Source organism: Ursus arctos, unplaced genomic scaffold, assembly GCF_023065955.2.
Source record: "Ursus arctos isolate Adak ecotype North America unplaced genomic scaffold, UrsArc2.0 scaffold_3, whole genome shotgun sequence".
Taxonomy (NCBI): Eukaryota; Metazoa; Chordata; class Mammalia; order Carnivora; family Ursidae; genus Ursus; species Ursus arctos.
In genome coordinates, this window is record NW_026622985.1 from 41,326,576 (window position 1) to 41,350,590 (window position 24,015).

At 34.1% G+C, this 24,015-nt stretch overlaps 1 protein-coding gene across 9 annotated transcripts in view; it reads left to right on the top strand.

The window, feature by feature from the left end:
* PHF14 (PHD finger protein 14) overlaps window positions 1-23,452 on the top strand; it is a 210,677-nt gene extending 187,225 nt beyond the window's left edge. For 8 of the 9 annotated variants that reach the window (XM_057304473.1, XM_057304475.1, XM_057304469.1 and 5 more), the window contains one exon: window positions 23,251-23,452. In XM_057304473.1, the coding sequence (XP_057160456.1) occupies window positions 23,251-23,325 (75 nt within the window). In that variant the 3' untranslated portion in view covers window positions 23,326-23,452. Of the gene's footprint in view, window positions 1-6,374; window positions 17,582-23,250 lie in introns of those variants that run through there. The other variant, XM_048213116.2, reaches the window with a different exon arrangement.
* Window positions 23,453-24,015: the final 563 nt, after the last annotated feature.

Consider the following 24,015-nt stretch of genomic DNA (forward strand, 5'->3'; position numbering starts at 1 on the left):
AGGTATGTTGTTTCTCCATTTCCTAGAACAGAACCTGGCGCACAGACAATATTTGTAGATTAATCAACAAATAGAAAACATTTCTATAGTGTAAGGTTAAGTAATTCTTAATGTAACAATTATCATTTGTATTGAAATACTAAAATTGTAGTTAGAAAAGGAAGCAAATCTGACCGTTTTTATTCTGGTTAGGTTTTGAGGTTAGGTTTTTATTTTTTCCCATTTTACAGGTAAGGAAACCAAGACTAAGAGGTCACATGCCTTTCCCAAAATCACATCAATAGTAAGTGCCAAACCAGGATTCAGATAGGTTTGTCTGACACTAAAGCCTACACATTGTCCACTGTGCTCATGTAGATGTCTTGGGTAAGAACATCACACAACTGTTTTTCAGTATAAGATCAATTCAGTTTACAGATTATATATACACACACACACATAATGTTGCCAACATTTTGATTTAAAATCATATTGCTTCATCGCAGTCAATACTCATCATGAAAGACAGTTCCAGACAGCAGCTTAGGAGACCTGAATTCTGACTCCAGCTCTACTATTAATTAGCTGTGGGACCCTGGGGAAATCAGTTATGTACCCTTAAGAGGCTATTCTGTCAGCAGCATAAAAAGAATAGATCAAATGATCCATCCTCTAAGTAGGGTACCTCCTATCTCTAAAATCTTTCAGCTGTTAGTAGAGAAGAGTGGTCTAGAAAAGATCATAGAAATCTGTTATAACATCTTGATATCTGATTTATCTTTTGAATGTAAACTGCTTATATATTGATTTGCTCTTCTTGGAAATAAACACAGTGGACAATTTTCTTGCTTTGATCACTCTTGAAATTTAGGGAGGTAATTAGAAGAATACTGATACAGAATTTAGGGTTGTCTTGAATAATCTATATTGTTTTATTGTTACCTACTGTTGATTTTCCTAATATCAATAGAGGTTCTCACTTTATTCACTTATTGTTTGTAATGGTGTTTCAGTTGATTCTCTTGATGTATCTAGGCATACCCAAATAGGAATGGTTTTTACCTCCTCTTACAATTTTGTACTGTGTCTTTCTCTTGTCTGTGTTGGCTAATATATCCAAAAAAGGATTAAATAATAGTAGTATATGTGTTACCACTTTGACTTTAGTTGGAATGTTTTAAGTTTATGAAGTTAGCTTTTGAGCTAAATATTTGAGTATTAAGAAAGTTTAATGTAAATATGTAAAATGTAATCCCTGAAAATAAACTGCAAGTTGTAGAAGATCCATAGTATGATGCCATTCATATAAAATGTTAAAATATAAAAACATACCAGAGAATGATTACTATCCAATTTAGTGTATTGGTTACAACTGGTAAAAAGAAAGGAAGGGGAAAGGGATTGGAAAGGAATACCCAAGGGTCTTCAGTAAGTGTTACGAGTTATGGTTATGATTAGTTATATTTGCAACATTTTATAACAAAATAATTTGATTTGCTGAAGAAACAGAGGTGTCTTTGACCAGGTGTCTGGTATAAAGAACATAAGCCTGAATTGAACACACTTTACATTTCAAATGTATAAGTTTCCTGATAGCAGGGATCAGCTCTGTTTGCTGTTCTCTCTACCCTCAATACATTGCACGTAGTAGGTATTCACTAAATAATTACTGAATGAAAAACTAGAGAAAAGATAAAGTCCCTACTTCTTATTTCTCATCATTTCATACACATCAATTTCTAAAGTAAAGCTTAGTTGAAATAAGCCCTGTATATTTGATGTATTTTCTATTTTAGAAGCTTCAGTTTTTCTAAATAACAGAATGTTACCAGGTTTTCCATACAGCCTTCAACATATTTTTTTAAAGATCTTATTTATTTGAGAGAGAGAGAGCAGAGAGCTCAAGCAGAGAGAGAGGGAGAGGGCCAGACGGAGAGGGAGAAGCAGACTCCCCACAGAGCAGGGAGCCCATTGCGGGGCTCGATCCCAGGACCCCAAGATCATGAGCTGAGCCGAAGGCAAACAGTTAACCAACTGAGCCACCCAGGCGCCCCCAGAATTCAACATATTATTACATATTTAGTGTACTGCTTGTGGTATGTGTGAAACATTAACACAAATTAATTATGGGGTTTACTACCTGCATATCAGCAAAATAAAGTCGTAACTGATTCAGGCTACCTACATTCAAAGGGGACAATTGTTCAGTTATAATCCTGCTTTATCATTCTTTTGAAATTGAATATATCAATAAGACATTTCAATCTGTGGTAAATTACAGAGTATATTCTTTATTTTCTATTTTAAAAGAAAACTGGAAGAAAGCCACATTCTATTTATGTATTTTCTGTGATAAAATATATACCAGTAATTTTAAAAATAAGTAAAATCATTTTTAAAAAACCCTCTCATAATGCAATGGAGAATTATAAATTTAAATTTCCTGGGTAATTGCTGAAAATCTGTATTATGAAAATTAGCACTTCTTAAATGTTTAATGTATTTTTGATTGAACAGTATGGTTGCCACATAATGTGACTATGAGATCATTAACTTTTATTTTTTCATTTTTATATTTTCGAATTTATAACCTCATTTTTCATTGAGTTATATCAAATTTTATATTCAATTTAATAGTATACTAGGATTTCCTTTTGAGACCCTTGAGTTTGAAATCTCAACATTCCCAAGAGCCCAGAGGAGTCCTACATAGATCCACCTGTAGGGGTTTATGATTCTTCTTCTTACAAATAGAGTTTATTTTTATTTTCTTAGAAAGTAAGCTTTTGTGTTAGTAGCTGTGAAAGAATTGAGAAAGCCATGGATCTTGATAATCTTCTTTACATCAACTTATATTAAGATATAAGAGCAGTTATCCCAAAGTAATGCAGAATTATTTGTTGCTCATAAACTGATCCTTAAAGCATTTTCCCAATACCCTTTTTTGTCCTCAATTATTTGTTTCCTCATGAGATTTAAATATAATACAACAAATCGTAAATATTTTCATAATGCTTGAAAAAATGAAAAGCCAGTTGGCATGTTTATCAAAATTTCTATAAATTATCTTCAGGGAGCAGAACTGTTTTGAATTTAAAGGTTGCTTTTCAATCAGTTCTACAAGATAGACTTTTAGGTTCTTTTTGTGTAACTTAATAATTAGTGGTCAGTATTCATTAAGCAAAAATTGAGTTACTTTGGGAAGATACGGGAAGCTTTTAAAATTTATTGATCATGAGCAATTCTAATTGTCCCTTTAGTATATTGGAAAGAGGACTTTTTGAAGTCGGAGCTGAGTTTGAATCCTAGGTCTCATATTTTAAAGTGAAGAGCAGTTCCTTAATGTCTCCAATCTTCAATTTTCTCAATGAGAAATGGGAATGATAATATTTATTCTTGCCTGGCATTTGTGAAGATTACATATACTTCATGTAAGTACTTGGTATTTAATAAGTAGTCAAAAAGTGAAAAGTATTATTTGTTTCCTGTGCCATCTATACAGTAGTGAATTTATTCATACAGTCAAGAAATATTCATTGAGAGGCCAGAGTATAATAGGAATAGCACTAGTTCCTGAGGATACTGTTAAGACAGAAAATCTGCTATCATGGAGCTTAGACTCTAGTGAAAGAAGACACATGATATATACATAAGTAAATGATCATTTCATTGTGATAAACGTTAGGAGAACAATCTGAGTGCTGAAGGAATAGCTAGTTTCGTGCATAAAGTTAGAGAACTCCTCATTGACTAAGACCTATATGACAAAAGTAAACTAAGCATACAAAATCAGATGCAGAGGAACCACCACCATTCGTCTAGAAATCAGAGGCAAGATGAGCATGTTTGGAGCCAGGTAAACAAGTTGGAAAAATGTACAGATGAAGCTAGGAAGGTGAGAGGGACCAGATGATAAATCAGATTTTATAGACCATGGCAGGAGTGTGGATTCTACTCTAAATACAGGGCTATAAGAAGGACTTCATTCTAGGGTGAGATGTGATGTCATCTGTGTCTTATAGAGATTGCTTATTTTGTGGAGAATAGTTTTTACAAATATAAAGTGGAAGCAAGAAGTCTGATTAGGAAGCTGTTGGAGTAATCCAGGCAAGAAATATGATATCCTGGACTAAGATGGTAACAATGGAGATGGAAAACTTACTAGACAGACTTCAGATACCCTTTGGTGATAGAGACAGCAGGAATTGGCCGTGTGTGTGAAATTAACGAATGACCCCTAGAGTTTGGGTTTGAGCAATTGGGTGAATTGCAGACCAAGGGAGGTATAAAGCTTTTGCAGGGGGTGGGAGGGTTGATAGTGGTTGAGAAAGAGGAATCAAGAATTTGGCTTTAGGGGTACCTGGGTGGCTCAGTCAGTTAAGTGTCTGACTCTTGGTTTCAGCTCAGGTCATGATCTCGGGGTCCTGAGACTGAGCCTTGTGTAGGGCTCCATGCTGGCTGTGGAGCCTGCTGAAGATACTCTCTTTGTCTCCTCCCTTCCTTTGCTCCTCCTCCCCCACCCCACCCCCACCAAAGCTTGCTTGCGCACATGCTTTCTCAAAAAAAAAAAAAAAGTTAAAGAATTTGGCTTTGTACATGGTATGTCTGAGGCACCTATTAAAAGTTCACTGAAAGCATCAAGCAACAGTGGGTATATGAGTTTAAAGCATGAAATATATATATCAGTGCTGAAGATATAAATTGGAGAGTCATCATAAAATAGGTGGAATTTCGGCTCTTCAGAGCCATCTCCAGATCAGGTTATCCAAGGGTAACAGAGTTCTAAAGACAGCAATAAAAGGAAGTTAAAAGATATGAGGAAAACCTAGAGAACTAGGAGAAGAAGAAATTTAAGAAAGATGGCAGTGTTGTATTGGTAAGGATGCTTTAACTGCAAGTAATAGAAAACCAACTACTTTTAACATTTCATACCCTGTATTTCAGAATTGAGAAGATTAGGTGGTTGTAGGACTAATTAAAGAAGATATTTTGTCTTCTGGAATTATCAGTGTGTTTACTTTTGGCATTAAGCTTGTCTCTCAGTGATCATGAGATGGCTTTAGGAGCTCCAAGTATTACGTACTCAGATAATACATAAAGGCAAGCCAAAGCAAGTGTGATCCCTGTCTTGTGTGTGGGGTTTCTGTTCTTTTTGTTTGTTTAAAGAGTAAAGAATACTTTCACAGAAGTTCCTAGTAGGTTTCTTCACATATTTTATCTAAAATCAGTTCATGTTTCCAGTGGGGTCTATCATGATAGTCAAACGTATTTTTAAAAACCTAATAAATTTAACCAGGTTATTCTATGGAATTTACCTTGCAATGAGAACTCATTCCTGTGGCATGGACTGTTTACTCAAATAATTAATACTATATTTATAATAAGGAATAATCATATTTACCATGTATCTACACAGGCCTCACAAATATCAAATATTGTCCATTATAGTATATCTGTATATATCTGTGTATATACATATGTAAAAGAAAAACAAAATTTAAATATAACGTAAGGGAGGTGAATTAAATTACTTTTAGCTTCTCTTCCAAGATTCATTTCTAAAAACTGAAATATTTATCTGTAAGACTGTTTTTTTGAAGGATATGCCTAAAAGTTGAAGTCAGTTCTGTAAGAACAATACTTGTCTAACCTCTACAAATAATTATTCATTGTTCTTATGTATTGGACCTATCTAGATCCCAAGATTATTTTCATTTCAGTTGGACTACACAATAAGATTGTTGCTTTACTCAGGGAGAAAAGCATTAGTGTACATTCATCTACAATCATAACATTATGCAGATTATAAGGTAAATCTAGGAGGAACTTCAAGCAAAAATGATAATCAAAGGCTCTTGTAATTCTGAAAAATTATTTAATTATTTTGCCTTTCCTTAATTATTACTATTTTTGTATGATTATCTTTGAGAGTAATCTTTCACCCAATTTCTCTTTCATTTACTATTGCTTTGAGTCTGGTAGTACAAACAATTGCAAGATCAAAAAATTAATGAGACACAAATGGAATAGAGTTCTACTTAATATAATGATGGTGATTTAGCTAAGTACTGTTTTTGAAAAGGATCCCAACTGCTTAACAGCATATCAGTAGGCCATTGATGATTAAACTCTGTCATAAAGTCAGCCCTGGACGGAAGCAGGAATAAAGCTTATTGAATGCCTTCTGTGGGCCAGTATCTATGCTAGTCTCCTCACATTTTATTTGATTTAATACCTTTTGCCATCAGTAACAGTTATTTTATAGAGGAGGGAAACAAGGTTCAGAAAGAGTATTTTTTTTTCTTTTTTTTTCTTTTTTTTTTCTTTTCAGAGTTGCATATCTTTGGATGTGTGTATGTCAAAGTTTTTTTTATTATTATTTTTTTTCTTTTCAGAGTTGCATATCTTTGGATGTGTGTATGTCAAAGTTAGGATCTGAACCTGGGTTTGCTAGCCACTGACCACAAAGGCCAAGTTATACATCCACTACTACCCAATTGCATAGAGGAAACAGGACAAACGTAAAAGTGTATCTAAAGTAACCATCCGTGCAAAGTGTAATGCTGGAACCAGAAAATGCTAGAACCAGTACTGTCTACCTTTCCATGTCATTTCCTCCTCTTTTCCTCTCTCTTACTGGACTTCAGCTGATTTTACCTTCTCACTGTTCTTACCTGGAATGCTTATCCCTTTACATTCTTTAATTCTACTCCTTCTTATCCTTCAGATCTCAATGTATTTGTCATTTTCAGGAGGGTGGAGCGCTTCCCAGAAACTTTCAGATCCTTGTATTAGAAGTTTCATAGCACTATACTTTTCATTCATTGTACATATCATAATTGCAATTATATAGTTACTCCAGTGATCAACTGTTTTAGTCACAGATTACAAGCTCCATAAAGCAGGGACTATGTCTGTCTAATAGATCATAATTTTTGAGCACCTAGCACAATACTTGATACATAGTTAATAATCAGAGAGGGATATACGGATGGCTTATTTAGCTCTCCAAGTATTTTTTTTTCAAACAGGATATTTGAAAATGTTATTGTATGAATTATTTTTTCTAATGTCCTATAGGTTACATTGTGGAATACTGAGAAATAACTTTATACTTGCAGAATAATTGGTCATAGAAAAATATTAAATAAGTGAGTGCATTTTTAGGCAAGTTTTCTAAATGATTCAGTACTTGCAAAGAGGCCTCCTTTTTTGAACATATCATTGCATGGTTTTCATTATGGTAATGCTTTAAAACATTTAATCTTTTCCTTAAAAAAGCAAAATAGTGGCTAAGCAGTAATCCACAAATTCAAGATGTGTAAATGTGGCTGTTATTTTTGACACTCATTATGAAATACTGCCATTAGAGAATTTTTTTGTGTGGGATTTTCTAAAATAGTATTTTTAATTTTTCTTGAAGCAAAAACAGTGTTTTAATCCATGAAAAATTAATGTGCCATAGGAGATGTGTTACTTGGACATCTAATGAGCTATTAATTTCCAATAAAACTGTGAAGATTAATGGGTTCACTCTGGGGAAAACAGTATTCAACTTGAAATAGATATCTGAGGCAACTTAATCTGTTTAGTTGGGATTAAAGTTTTTAAAAATTCACTTTCTAAACATAAATCTATTTCTGAAAGATGTCCTTGAAGTTGAATTGGATCTTAATACAAAAACAGTGTTAAGTTACATTGAGAAGTATTTGTTTTAAAGATTTACAATACTAATCTTTGGGCACAAGGGAAGGTTTATTATTTTGATGACATAACCCAACTCTGTACGATATTAATCATTAATAAAAATACTCTAAGTATTATGGTTCAGTTTTCTTCTCTTCACATTTATATGTCTGATGTACTTTCTTCATTGCATTGTAATTATATGCATGCCTGTCTACCAAAATGGAACATGGACTCCTCTAGGCAGCAAGACCATTTATTCATCTTTGGTATTTCCAACACCTTGCCTAGTGTCTAACACACGGTCATTGTTCATTAAATTTTTGTGAGAGAATAAAAGGAAGGATTCTAGGAATAGAGGTTACTTCAAGAATTAAGATCATCTTAAAAAATAATCTTTGAGTCAGTGGACAATATATATTTCAGACTCTTCTGAAATGTAAAGATCATTTAATCGATACAATCAAATCTGTCATTGGGCTACCAAAAACGGATAGATCGATCGATCAATCTTTAGGTTTTGACTTACTAACATTTTTACTTTGTTTTGACATTTGTACTCTATTAAGTCATCCTCAGGTCAAATGATGTTTCTTTGCAGAAATTTCTTTTGTTAAGCAAGAGTACCTCTTTTCCTCTAGGTAACAGTCAGACATTATTTTTGAAGGCCCTGATTAAAGGTTAGTGAAATAATATGTCAGTATTAATAAGAACATCTGCTACCCAAGAAACTATCAAATAAATAATAAAAAGTCATATTTTATCATATTACAGTTGAATATTGTTCTAATGGTTCTTAAACTGCATGAATCAGGAAAACATGACAGTGAACTTCATGTGTGAAACACTATTCTGTATTGCTGAATATATGATTTTACAAGCACTTTTTTACTAAAAGCACTATACAGTGTAGAGTCTATAATGAGCTGTTCATCACAGAAATGTCAAAACCTCTTCACGTACAATTCTGATTACCTTTGCATACTACTTTGGTGAGAAACTTTATGGTATTTAAACCAAAGTATTCTTATTTCTAAATCATCCTAATAAAGATTTTGTTTATTTGCTTATCTGTTTTTACTTTTTGTGTCGAGGTAATTTTAGATTTTAAGAGTTGTAAAAATTGTATGGAGAGTATGCAGTATCCAGCTTCTCCTTATGTTAACATCTTGAATGAACACAGGACAATTATCAAACCTAAACCCTAGTATTATAGTAGTTTTAAGCAAACTTATACAATTTATTTGGATTTTATCAGGTTTGCCACTAATGCCCCTTTTTCTGGTCCAGAATCGCCTATTTCATTCTGTCATGGATCCTCCAATTTGTGGCAGTTACTTACTCCTTCTTTACCTTTCCAAAATCTGGACACTTTTGAAGAGTATTATTCATTTATTTTGTAGAATATCCTTCAATATGGGTTTGTCTGGTATTTTCTCATGATTAGATTGAGGCTACCACAGACCAGAGGTGATGTTCCTTCTCAGTGCATCCTATGACAGAAAATAGGATGTCAGTAGGTATTACTAGTGAGGTTAACCTTGCTCAAGTTAAGTTAGTCAGGTTTCTCCACTGTAAAATTACTGTTTTTCTTTTAACAATGTGGTTTTAAATCATCTGAGTTTGGCAAACAGTTTGGGAAGTCGTTTTAAATCACTAGAAAACCTAGTGAAGAAATTGATTTCATGTATTTGTCTATCTAGTGCTCAGTATTTTCATACTGAGGGGGAATTAGATAAGATCTGATAATCTTTCAACTTTACTATTCTGAGACTTAATTACCCTGAGGAGAACTGGAAGTGAGTTAAGAGATGTCCCATACAAACATAGTTGTTTACAAATTAGCCTCAAGTCCATTTCTGAATTTGGTGTGGCTTTTGAGATAAATACTTCAATTTCTTGCTTAACCAGGGCATTATATATTGACAACAACTTAAATTGAGACAGTTTATAATTTCCTAACTGAAGGTCTACTATCTAGACATTTTGTTACTTAGATATGAAATTATTTCATAGTCTAAAAATTGTCAGTTTAAAACATTTATCTAGTCTCAGAAACAGTAACATTAAAAGAATTTTAATTAGTGAAGTACTCTGTCAGCTTTTTTAATCTTAATATAAACTGTAGTTTACACTTTGATAAATTCTATTCAGTGAAAACAAGTTTTGTAAATAACAGCAAATTATATAAATAATATAATTTTCATTAAGGGAGTTTTTGGTACCTTTTCCTTTTTGAATGTCTTCTACGTAGCTCTAAAGTAATATTAAGTTTGTAACATTACCATTTATGTAAATTCTGTTTGTTTCTTTGACAGTGATTTGATACATATGAGCTATAACTATCCTTTCTTTAGAATGTCATAATTCAGCAAAGGAAATACAAAATGTATTTTCTCTCTTTCTCTCTCCCTCTCTTTTTATTATGGTTTCAATGACAATGGCCAGCGATTTCTCTAATGGCTGTATAGAAATTAGTTTTGGTAAAAAGTAACCTTACAGCCTTACTAAGCAAAAAAAAAAATTCTTTTAAAATACAAAGTGTCTTTTTAAATCTGTGTTGCATTAAACTCCTCATTGCATTGTGAAGGATAAACAAAATGCTGTCACAATTGGCCACTCTTCTAGTGGCCAATTCCAGTATCATGGTTATTGCTTATGTTATTGAATAAATATACTACATCTAAGTATTTTCCAGCTTTTATAACAAACTCAGTTATTGCTGAATCATTTCTGGTCATAGTAAACAATGCATGTATCTCTGAAAATTTTAATGAGACAATCACTGTGGTTTTTTTTAATCCAACTTGGAAATCTCTTGACTACTATACTTTGGTGATCACCATATCTTATATCTTGCATATTTCAAACATTTTTAGACACTATTTTTATCTCACTTTAATGTGGTAGAATTTTTTAAACCTCTGGGAATTTAAACCTGTATATGTATATTTAGAATAAAAACTAAAACAGCATAAATTTAGAAATGTCTCTTCTCCTTGAGTATCTATGGGGAAAGTAGAAATTTATATGTAGTGTCTCTAAATAGTAGCACATTTAGGATTTTTGAAATGTTATATTTGGTGAATAGATGATTATATAAAAATATTTGCTAAAGGACCTCTTTAAATATATGTTAGTATACTATAAACTTTAATATATATTGAACTTGTGAATGTGCTACCTGGAGGGTAGAGAGATGGCAGAGCTCACCACAGATACACCAGGGAAACAACTACATGTAATGTAACACACTCTGCAAATGACCTGAAGATTGGCAGAACAGATCTTCCACAGCTAAAGACATAAAGAGAAGGCCACATTGAGAAGTGTTGGAGAGACAGAGACATGGTCAGGACCCAAAAACTACCAGTGTGACAACCCACAAGTGAGAAGGATATCACAGGAACAGAAGACTGAGGGGATCAAGCCCCATATCAGGAATCCCCATTGCTGGAGACCTGCACTGAGAAGACAAGCCCTGATAAGGTTTTCTTTGAAAAGCAGCAGGACTTAACTCCAGGAGAGCCAGAGGGCTATAAGAAACTTGAGTCTCAGCTCTTAAAAGGTTAGCACGCCATATCACTGAGTTCAAGACCCAGCACAGAAGTAACAGTTTGAAAAGCACCTGGGTTATATATGAAGATTTACTGACTATTTTTAGGATGGATACCAAAGAGGCAGGGACCTAAGGAGCTTTCTCCAGGAACAGAATGGTTGGTGGGCACCATTTCCTTACTCCCCATCAGCCTAGCTGGCCAGAGGCTTGTGGGAGCCAGTTCTGACAATCTTTACCTTGCTAGCACCACTTGCCCTACCCCAACATACCCCCTATGGAACTGCGCTATCCACCCTGGCAGGTAGATACTCCTCCAAAGTGTCTTGCACCCCACCATACTGCCTCATTTGGGACTGGCATTTCCCCCCAGAGCAACTACTGCCCTGCCACAGCTGGCAGGCAGCCCTGTCCTGGACCATCGCTCATCCAGAGCAACTCCTGCCCTAGGGAGAGGGGAAGATAGCCCCACTCAGCAGCACACTCAGAGTTGCTTAGCTGGTTCCCTCAGCCAGCTGCATGGTGAAGCCATGTCCATCAGTGCACCCACATGGTCACTGCAGAAGGGCAAGCTGAGGGCAAGCTCTCCTCTGCAGTGCACCCACAGTGGCTTCAGTCAGGCCTGTCATCCAGCCATGCTCAGGGCAAGCTCTCCTTACCAGTGTGCCCAAAGTAGCTGCAGCTGGTCACTGCTGACAGCTGGGCAGCAAGCAAGTCCTGCCCACCAGAATGCCCATTCCGGCCCAATCACAGCAGGATGCATATGTAGCCCACACAGGGGACATCCCTGGAGCACCTGGCTTTAGTGGCCAGAAGGAGCTATGCTACTGGGCATCTCAGGATGCCTTCTACATAAGGCCACTACTTTCAAGACCAGGAGATGTAGCTGACCTACCTAATAGAAACAAACTCAGAGAGTCTGACAAAATGAGGAGACAGAGGAATATGTTCCAAATGAAAGAACAAGACAAAAACCCCAGAAAAGAGCTAAAAGAAATGGAGATAAGTAAACTGCCTGATAAACAGTTCAAAGTAATGTTCATAAAGACACTCACCAGACTTGAGACAAAAGTGGATGAGAACTTCAGCAAAGAGAAAGAAAATGTGTGTATATATGTGTGTGTGTGTGTGTGTATATATATATATATACATATATATATATACACATTTTAATATATATATATTTTTTAAACAGAGCTGAAGAATACAATGAGCTGAAATGAAAAATATAATAGAGGGAATCAACAGCTGATAAGCGGATATAGAACAGATCAGCAATCTGGAAGACAGTGTAGTGGAAAGCAACCAAGCTTGAAGAAAAAAAAAGCATTTTTAAAAATAAAAGAAAGAAAAAGCATTTTTAAGAATAAGGACAAGTTAAGTGACCTCTAGAACACTAAACAGTTAATGGATCAATGAAAAAAAGAGGAAATAAAAAATTACCTGGAGAAAATGAAAAAGGAAACATAATGGTTTAAAATCTTTGCAATGCTGTGAAAGCAGTTCTAGAGGGAAGTTGGGTGATACAGGACTACCTCAAGAAACAAGAAGAATCTTAAATAAGCAATGTAACTTTTACCATAAGGAACTAGAAAAAGAATAAATAAGCCCAAACTTAGTAGAAAGAAGGAAATAATAAAGATTAAAGCAGAAATAAATGAAAGAGAAACTAAAATAGAAAAAAAATTAGTGAAACTAAGGGTTAATTCTTTGAACAGATAACAAAAATTGATAAACCTTTAGCCAGACTCGTCAAGAAAAGAGAGGACTCAAGTAAATAAAATTAGAAATGAAAGAGAAGTTGCAACCGACCATAGAAATACAAAGGATTACAAAAGATTACCATGAAAAATTATATGCCACTAGAAGAAATGGATAAATCCCTGCAAACATTTTTTTTTTTTTTTTAGATTTTGTTTATTTATTTGACAGAGACAGCCAGTGAAAGAGGGAACACAAGCAGGGGGAGTGGGAGAGGAAGAAGAAGGCTCCTAACGGAGAAGCCCGATGTGGGGCTCGATCCCAGAATGCCGGGATCACGCCCTGAGCCTAAGGCAGACACTTAACGACTGCGCCACCCAGGCGCCCCAAACATAGTCTTTCAAGAGTGGATCAGAAAGAAAGAGAAAATCTGCACAGACTGATTACTTAGTAATAGAATAGAATCCGTAATCAAAAACTCCCAACAAACCAAAGTGCAGGACCAAATGGCTTTACAGGTGAATTCTACCAATTAATTAATACTAGAAAAATTAATACCTATTCTTCTCAAACTGTTCCAAAAATCAGAAGAGGAAGGAATGCTTCCAGATTCGCTCTACAATGCCAGCATTTCTTTGATTAAAACCAAAGACACTACAAAAAAGTAAATTACAGACCAATATCCCTGATGGACACAGATTCAAAAATACACTAAGAGGATCGTTGTACAATTATCAAATGGGATTCATTTCAGGGATGCAAGGATGGCTCCACCAATCAACATTATATACCACATTAACAAAATTAAGGATAAAAATCACATGATTATCTCAATAGATGCAGATAAAGTATTTGACAAAATTCAACATCCATTCATAATAAAACCTCAACAAAGTAGGGATAATGTGAACATACCTCAACATAATAAAGGCTATATATGACCAATCCACAGCTAATATCATACTCAGTGGTGAAAAGCTGAAAGCTTTTAAGATCAGGAACAAGAAAAGGATGTCTACTCTCAGTACTTTTATTCAACATAGTACTGGAAATCCTAGCCACAGCTATATGATGAGAAAAAGAAATAAAAGGCATCCAATTAAAGGAACTCATACTTGCAAATGACCTGATACTAAATATAGAAAACCCTAAAGACTCCACCAAAAAACTGTTAGAATAAATTAATTCAGTAAAGTTGCAGAATATAAAACCAATATACAGAAATATGTTTTCATGAACTAACTACGAATTAGCAGAAAGAGAGATTAAGAAAACAATCCCATTTATAATTGCATCAAACACAATAAAATACCTAGGAATAAATTCAGCCAAAAAAACCACAAAAGGTAAAAGACCTGTACGTTGAAAACTATAACATAGTGATGAAAGAAACTGAAGATGACACAAATAAATGGAAAGATATACCATGGTCATCAGTTAGAAGAATTAATAATGTTAAAATGTCCATCCTACCCAAAGCAACCTACAGATTCAATCTGTATCAAAATACCAATAGTATTTGAACAAAGAATCCTAAAAATCTGTATGAGACCACAAAAGGCTTCAAATCACCAAAGCAGGGACACCTGGGTGGCTCAGTCAGTTAAGCATCTGCCTTCAGCTCAGGTCATGATCCCAGGGTCCTGGGATGGAGTCCCACATTAGGCTCCCTGCTCAGCGGGAAGTCTGCTTCTCCCTCTACCCCTCCCTCTCCGCTCCTGTTCTCTCCCTCTCAAAAACAAGTTAAAAAAAGTTAAAAAAAAATGTGTGTGTGTATAAATAATATAAATATAAATAAAACACCGAAGCAATCTCAAGAAAGAACAAAGGTGGAGTTATCATGATCCCACATTTCAAACTATACTACAAAGCTATAGTAATCAAAACAGTATGGTGCTGGCACAGAAAGAGACACATAGATCAATGGAACAGAATAGAGAGCCCAGAAATAAACCCATAATTATATGGTCAGTCTTCAACAAAGGAAGCAAGAATATGCAATGGCAAAACAGTCTCTTCAATGGATGGTATTGGGAAGACTGGACAGCTACATGGAAAAGAATGAAACTGGACCACTTTCTTACATCATATTAAATAATAAACTCAAAATGGATTAAAGACCTAGATGTGAGACCTGAAACCATAAAAATTTTAGAAGAGAGCACAGGCAATAGTTTCTCAGAGGTAAGCCGTAGCAACACTTTTCTAGGTATGTCTCCTAAGGCAAGGGAAACTAAAGGAAAAATAAACTTGGGACTTCATCAAAATAAAAATATTTTGCACAGCAAAGGAAACAAACAACAAAGACAACCTACTGAATGGGAGAAGATATTTGCAAATGATAAGGGGTTAATTATACACACACACACACACACAAATTCTAAAAACAAAAACAAAAGATCCAATGGGCAGAGGACCTGAATAAACATTTTACCAAAGAAGATATACAGATGGCCGACAGATACATGGAAGGATGCTCAACATCACTGATCATCAGGGAAATGCAAATCTAAACCACAAAGAGATACCACCTACTATTAGAAAGACAAGAAATAACAAGAGTTGGCAAGGATGTGGAGAAAAAGGAACCCTGTACTCTTTAGGTAGGAATGTAAATTGATGCAGCTACTATGGAAAAGAGCATGGAGTTTCCTCCAAAAGTTAAAAATAGAAAACCCATACAACACAGTAATTCTACTTCTGGTTATTTACCCAAAGAAAAGAACAACGGTCATTTAAAAATATACATGTACCTTTATGTTTATTGCAGCATTATTTACAACAGCCAAGATATGGAAGCAACCTTAATGTACCTGGATATCTGAATGGATAAAGAAGTTGTGGTATATATACACAGTGGAATATTAGCAATAAGAAAGGAATGAAATTTTGTCTCTTGTAATAACATGAATGGACCTAGAGGGTATTATACTAAGTCAGACAGTGAAAGACAAATACCATATGATTTTACTTCTGTGTGGAAACTAAAAAACAACGGATGAAGACACACAAAATATCAGAAACAGAACAAACCAATAACTGCCAGAGGGGAGGGTTTTGGGGGAATGACAAAATAGGTGAAGGGGACAAAGAGGTACAAAGTTTCAGTATAAAGTAAGTCATGGGAATGAAAATTATAGAATAGGGAATATAGTCAATATTTTAGTAACTTTGTATGGTGACAGATGGTAACTATTCTTATTGTGGTAAGCACTGGATAATGTACGTAATTATCAAATCACTATGTTGTACACCTGAAACTAATATACTATGTCAACTATGCTTCAATTAAAATAAGTAAATAGAAACAAATAACGTACTACATGGAAAAACATGGAAAAATATAGAGAGGACTTGTGCTGTCCTCACTTAAAAGATATTTATGTTGGCCCATTATAGAATGAGGTGTTTTTGTTTTGTTTTTATTTTTTTCTATAATCATTGCTCACTACATACCAACTTCTCAACCTAAATTCTTCAAACCAAGTAATACCTTTTAAAGCAAAAATGGGGGCACCTGGGTGACCCAGTCGGTTGAGCACCAACTCTTGACTTCGGCCTGGGTCATGATCTCAGGGTCCTGGGATCAAGTCCTGTGTCAGGCCCATGCTCAGCAGGGAATCTGCTTCAGAATCTCTCTCTTTCTCCCCCTGCTCACACATGTGCTCACTCGCTCTCTCTTTCAAAATAGATAAGTCTATTAATAAATAAAGCAAAAATGTTATAAATGAAGGTGAGTTATCAAGGTAGGGGCTTCTAATGTAGAATCTAGCATACACGTCTGTGCTTATTTCCCAAATATTAGACTTCTACTAGAGAAGAACTTTTTTTTTTTTTTAATCTTGAAGACCATAAATTGCACATGTAGAGAATAGTGGTATTCTTAGTTCTAGAAGATTCATATCTTAAACATATTTGAAATACCCAAAAATTCAATTTATGCAAGTTGTGTTTTCTCATGTTTATGGGAAGATACAAAGATACAAGTTTATAGAATTGGGTTTATGCTCATTAAGAGTCTACCCTAGCTCACACTTACCATTCGTTACTGATTTCATGTCTTTTATCCTACTTATTTTGCCCAACTCTCAGCTTCCACTCACTGATCTTCATTCCCTTTACTATTAAATATACCCTCCTATAGATGGTTGTGCCAGTCCTTAGGGCCTTTCTTCCCAGAGTTTCCCAAATTATATATGGGAAATCCAATGTTTTATTTTTTAACTTTCCCATTTCCATGCTGCCAAAAGTACCCACCAAGTAAAGAGTGACAAGAGGAACTAAAGACTTAGAAAGGCAAACCTATTCCACTTAATCTCCAAAATCAGGAATTGGAGATAAGGGCCCAATAAATGAAACAGAACTATGCATATATTCTTATACATGAAATTAGATATTCATGACTGCCCTTTTATCTATCTTGCTGTTAAAATAAAGGATATGATTTTATAATATTATATAAAAGGGAATTTCCTTTATGATTTCTTGTTTGAATCACTAAGTAGAGAGAAAAGGCAGAAATTTACAAAATAGCTCCATTCTGTGTAACGACGTAAGTGTTTGAGCTAGGTTTACTAAGAACCTCCCAAGTTACTTTAATTTTATAACACAGCCTAGAATTTCTAATTAAATATGCAACTTCTGTCAAAAGAAAAAAAACCATCGTATGCTTTTTACAGTATATTTAATTAAGCATTTCTTGTAAGTTCATTTCAATATGTATCATGGCCCACTAAAGTTGGAATTCAGTTGTAAAATGGTAGATTAATTGCCTTTTGTATTAAATGAAATAAGAATCTCAAATATGCAAAGTCAGGAAATTTAATTGTGGCCTTCAATTGCTTCTTCAGTGCATTGGAAAACTGAATGCAGAAGTACAGAAAAAAAGCCAAAGGTTGTTAAATGTAGCACATCGCACACATCTTGCACTTTACTTAATGACCCAAGTGTTTATTACTATGAAGTAAATGCACCATTTAAAGAATTATGGTGGAATTGTAAAACATTAAAAACTCTAATTAATTTTAGTCTGAAGCATGCAGCATGCCCATTTTGCCTAAAACATTTTCATTATCATCAGTATTTTCCAGTTATTAAGATAAATTTTTTCCTCCTTGTGCAGCACTGGCATATTTTCTGTATTAAAAGCATAATCTTAAATGCTGTTGAGAATTATATCTAGAATATGCTTTAAGTGAATAAAATAAAGCAGTTTTTGACCACAGTTTGGAACAGTATATATTGCTTTTTGACAATCTATAACTAACATAACAGGTTAGGTGTACATATTTTTTTGCCAGAAGCTATATATATATGTACTAACATTTTTAAAAGGATCATTGTTCAAGCATACAGATAATTTTGACTATTAATTTGAATCTAACCACAATAATTCTTCTCTGATTGAAAAGGAATATTTAAAATCTAAAGATTATATATGAAAATAGAAATATGTTAAGTTAGTTCTTGCTGCACCTTCTCACTGCATTTTATTGTTGTACTACCATGTATCTGTCTCTATGAGTAGCAAATTCAGGTTAAGTAAAAACTGAAACCATTCTCTTTGTAAACATTCACCTCCATTATACTTACTTATTTCTGGAAGTAGTTCAAATGGCCAGATTATAAAGGGATTTATTAAAAGAAAGCTTATGTTCTCTGTTTATAAAAGTAATCCATGCTCAGAGTGGAAAAGGAAACACATGAAAGCACAAACAAGGGACTAAAAATTAAGAACTTCACCATTATGAACATTAGAGATACTTACAAAAGGAATTTTAAGTAGAACAATGAAACGCAAACTTTTAGCTGTATATTTTCAGTGTAGGCAGCTATAGGTGACTTGATTTTTTTTTCCCCCCACATAAAACCTTTGCCTATACATGATACTTATTTTGTATTTAGAAAACTTTCATTAAGTTGCCATTTTTTAATCTTATTTTGAAATAACTTTAGACTTACAGGAAAACTGCAGAAATCACAGAGATAATTGCCATTTGCCCTGCATCCAGCTTGCTATAGTGTTACCCACTTCTATAACCAAAGTATATTACTGAAACCAGGAAATTGACATCAAGACAATACTATTTACTACTGCATAGACCATATTTAAATTTTGCCAGTTTTCGCAATACCCTTTTTATGGTACAGGATCCCACCACTGTCTTTAGTCATCATGTTCCCGCAGTCTTTTCCCATCTGTGATAGTCCAAGCTTTGTATTTACTTTCATGACCCTGATGGTTTTGAAAACTAGTGTTCGATTATTTTATAGAGTGCTTATCTGATGTTTTCTCATGATTATACTGAAGTTATGCTTTTTTAAAGAAAGATACAGTAGACCAGAGTTGTGCCCTTTTCAGTATATCACAGCAAAAGGTTAGTGTTATTATGTATTACTGATGATATTAACCTTGATCACTTGGGTATGGTGCTGTCTGACTGGTATCTGCACTATAAAGGTACTCATAAAGTCATCTTTAAGATAAAAAGAATCAACAGGGAAAGTTGTCCCCTGTGTACTTCAAGGGAAATCATTTACAATGTGGCTGTCTCTAGGGTAAAGACAGAGTCATCTGTACTCAGACTAATTTGAGTCCAAATATTACCTAAGCAGAATTCCAGCTGCTAAAATAATTGCCCTTTATTTGGAGTTAGGTATCTCCTAAGAGAAAGGGAAAGCAGGATGGATAGGTTTGATTAACTGGCATCAGTTCTTCGAACTATTATGAGAACTAAGGCAATTTTGTAAATAAGGAAAACTGAGGGCGCCTCTGTTCCAATTGATGGTAGAAACTTGAATAGCATTTAAACAAATCTTGCAAGTTTTATTCAATGACAAGAGGGATTTAGTTTAGATAAGAATGGCAGTTTTTTACTGATTTCTCTGTTAGAATAACTCTGTCTTATGTTGCCACCTGGAGCATTAGACCATAATCACATGGTCTATATATGCCTAGAAATTATCCTTCTCCTTACTACAACAATGCTGTCAGTGTCAAAAGAGCAAGAAGGCTAACGAACCACCTTAGTTATGTGGCATTATGAGTAGTTGTTGTTATGTGGCTGGGTATTCTTGAAATTCCACTGGTAACTAGCAGGTCTGCAAGATTGTTACAAACAACATGTTTTCTGGAGTATGAATTAACAAGCTTCAAAGTTAAGAGGTAAACCTGTCTACACTTTCCAGTGGCCCCAAAGGGTACATTTTCTTGCTGGCTGCTTCAGAACACTTCATGAAACAAATGTCAAAATTGTCAGGCCTGTCACTAAGAAAATGATCCGTGTAGCAAGGGTCTTCTTTCACTGGGAAAGAAACAGATGTCTTATCTCAGCAAAGAGTAACAAAAGCCTGACATTTATCAGAAGAAATTTTTGCCTGCCCTTAATATCAAGTAGTGAAGAAATACTTTGTTAAAAGCTTCCTTTCTTTGCAGTTTCATTCATTATGCAATCATTTGTCAATGATATTTGATTTGCTGCCTGAGCTATTTTAATGATTTTATTAATCTTAATTGCTTATAAAGTTCTTATACAAATTGACCTGTAATGTTAGAAACACAAATTAGCATTTCCAAAAAAAAAAAAAAAACAGCAAAGCAACCTCTAAAATCCTTTCTGGACCTTCTAATGTTTTTATATATAGTGATAAAATCTGTTATTGTTATTTTCATTATTCTGTTGATGTTCTACAATAGCGATTACAGTGTGTTATACTCTAGCAGTTAGGGTTCAATGCCTTTTCCTCCCCTTCATAATCCTTTTCTTCATCCAAATCACAGTTTTTCTTGTACAAAGGAAAAAAGAGATTGGATATCATAACCTCTGGAAATGGTTTAAAGGTATAGAAAGGCAAGATATTGTAAGACACGTCCTCAGCATAAAGAAAAATGTGGAACAGTTCTTCACCTGTCCCAAACAGGAGGCAGTGTTACAAGAGACACACATTTATAAACTACAGTTGCCCCTTGAATAATGCAGTGGTATTAGGGGTGCCAACAACCTGCATGTGACTTTTGACTCACCCAAAATTTAACTAACATAGCCTACCATTGACCAGAAGCCTTAGTGATAACATAAAGAGTTGATTAACACATATTTTGCTATGTGTACGATATACTATATTCTTATAATAAAATAAGCTAGAGAACAGATGTTGAGAAAATCAGAAGGCAGAGAAAATATATTTGTAGTACTATACTGTATTTGCTGAAAAAAGTCTGTGTATAACTGGACCTGCATATTTCAAGCCTATGTTGTTCAAGGGTCAACTGTATATACTTTATTACTAAGAAAAATACAAGAAGACTGGCATTACAAGAATTTTAGTTAAATATGAAAGTAAAGTTTATAGGTACTTCCTAGTCCTCAGGGTTACTATTAGGCCTTTACATTTCCATTTTTACTTAGAGCACTATTGAAGGCTACTAGGGAAAGTGAGATAATCGAGCTCATGAAACCAGTACGTCATATCAGTGTGGGAACTTAGACTGTCCACATAATAAAGGTTCCAATCCTGTCCTTCAAATTAAGGATATGAGCTTGAGAATGGCTATTTTGACTAATGTTGCTTCACACATTACTGCTTATTGTTATTTTTAGTACTGTCCTGATAAGTTTAAGATTTTTAGAAGTGTGACTATTGGATAAGGAAGAATATTATGCTTTTCCAAGTTACATTAATTTAGGCAGACTTCTATTCATTTTTTTATTTCACTTGTTTCACATAATTCAGAAAACATTTATTGTACTCGAAATATATACTAAACATGCCCTGTTGACGATAAGAGTATAATATAAAAAAAAATAAAGCGCTGCTTTGAGGAACACAGGGATAAATTCAGTGCTACCTAACAAAAAATCCCTTGCCACCTTTACCTGCTGATCTAACACTTCCTGTCAGTGTCTCACCCGAAGACAACAGTGGAAAGTATAGAGCAGGATTTGCTTTTTATTAGTATCTAATCAAAATGTAATCTCTAGAAACTCCTGTGGAACAGTGGAAACTAACTGTTCAAGAGTCAACTGAACATAATATCTCTGAGATAAATTGGAGAAAAAAAAAACAACATACAGTGGCTGTTATACTTAGGAAAATATATTAAAATTACATTGCCAAAATGATACTCAAAACCCCATCTTTTATATGCTACATATTTATAAATGGTACAAGTTGGATGATAATATTGATAACTTCTCCACTTTTCTGGTATTGACAAAGTCTAAATCACAGATGCCAGTGAGCTTCGAGAGAGACAAAGTATATAAAGGAAGCTTTCTCCACCTTAATGTTTACAGGCAAGGATGTGGTTTTTCATGGGAAACAAATATATATGCCTTGATTTGTATTTACTTTATGTTAACTTACTAAGCAGGGCTCAACAATTATTTAATTGAATTTGGTTTTATATGATTTAGAGAGGGTGACGTATTTGGTGATACTGATATTATTGTTCTCTAGAGATACTTAAAAAATTGCTATTCATGCTTTAGTTCAATAGAAAAGACAATGCTTTTTAACTTCAGTTAATAAAAATGAAAACTCTTACTTGATAAATATTAAAAATATTAGGAAAGCAAAACTGCTTTATACTTGGTATTGTTGAAGGAACATAGATGATGAAACAGGTTACAAATTGTAAGATGAAATATTTTTCCAGACTTTTCATTATTTATACTTTGGAGGTCACCATTTACTACTGAACACAAGATGCACTTCATTCCTATGGAGACTGACATTATGAAGTCACTTCATTTATTCACCATGTTCCACAGGAACCTGCTGTGAATTATGAAGCCACCACTCAGAATCGAAACTATAGAAGACTGTAAGCATTCAATAGCCTGACATGCCCATGTTTCCTATTTTAGAGCTGACTGATCTTCAGATAACATATGGAGGTACAAGTAATTGGAAAATTGGCAGACCTGTCAAGACAGTATGCTAGATGAGACAAAAATGCCATGCCGGAACACATAAAGTGTCTCAGAAGTTAAATTTATTTTTATCAAAGAGTGAAGTAAAAATACCTGATCACCTCCTAAAAAGGACACTTTTATGGGCAGGTGTTTTCAAAAGTAATTTTTAGGTCATTAATAAAATAAGTTGCTTTTAAAAACATATAGAAAACTTTAGTCAATGGGTAGTGTAAAATAATACCCACTGTAAATATTTAAATGTAACATAACTTTACCATTTTGTTTCTAACCTTTTTTCTAGGATTACCAGAATCACAGTAGTTAATTCTTCAGAGAAATAGAATTAAAATGTATTAAGTATAGCTGATAAAATGCCCATTTGTTTAATGTTTTCTAAAATTTATTTCACAGGAAGATGAAAATGAAGCTGAAAGAAAAAATATATCTCAGGAGCTCAGCATGGAACAGAAAAATCCAAAGAAATAAAGGATTTTCTGTAGTGTTTTGAAAAGTTTGCAACTTACGTAGTAGCAGATAAAATTTCTAATTGTAAAATGTTAAACTGTAAAATCTAATTTGCAAGTTGTTCTCAATAAAGTCACTGAAAATGAAATAGGACCTTGCATTTGGAATTTGTATGTTTTCGAAAGCAATTTAAACTTTCACATAAAAGACCATTAAAATGTTTTTTTTTTAATTCTGAACTGAAATCTGAGAATAGAGACAGAATTTTCTGTCTATAACCTGTAATCTGTAAGCATTAATACATCTGGATAACCTAAACAACAAATCTCTGACAGTTGTTTTTCCCCTTAATAGTCTCAGTTATCTTCTTCAGGGGCCTTAACAGAATCCCAACTATTAGTATCAAGAAAAACCAACATAGTTCAAAAATGAACAGGGAACACTTGCATGCGAAAACACTTAAAATCAAACAGTGCCACAAGATGAAATACCACTTTGTGATCTCATCAACTTATGTATGACATACTACTCTAGGATCGCGGGTAAAGGCTAAAAAGAAATAATTTAATATTCTCTGCAGCAGAAGTAGTACCATGATTTTTAATTCATATAAAATACCAACTAAGGGCCTACTATTTACTGTGCCCTACACACTCTTCCTACACATTTCAAGAACAGTTCCCAGCTGTATTTCTTTGGCTTAGGAATTTT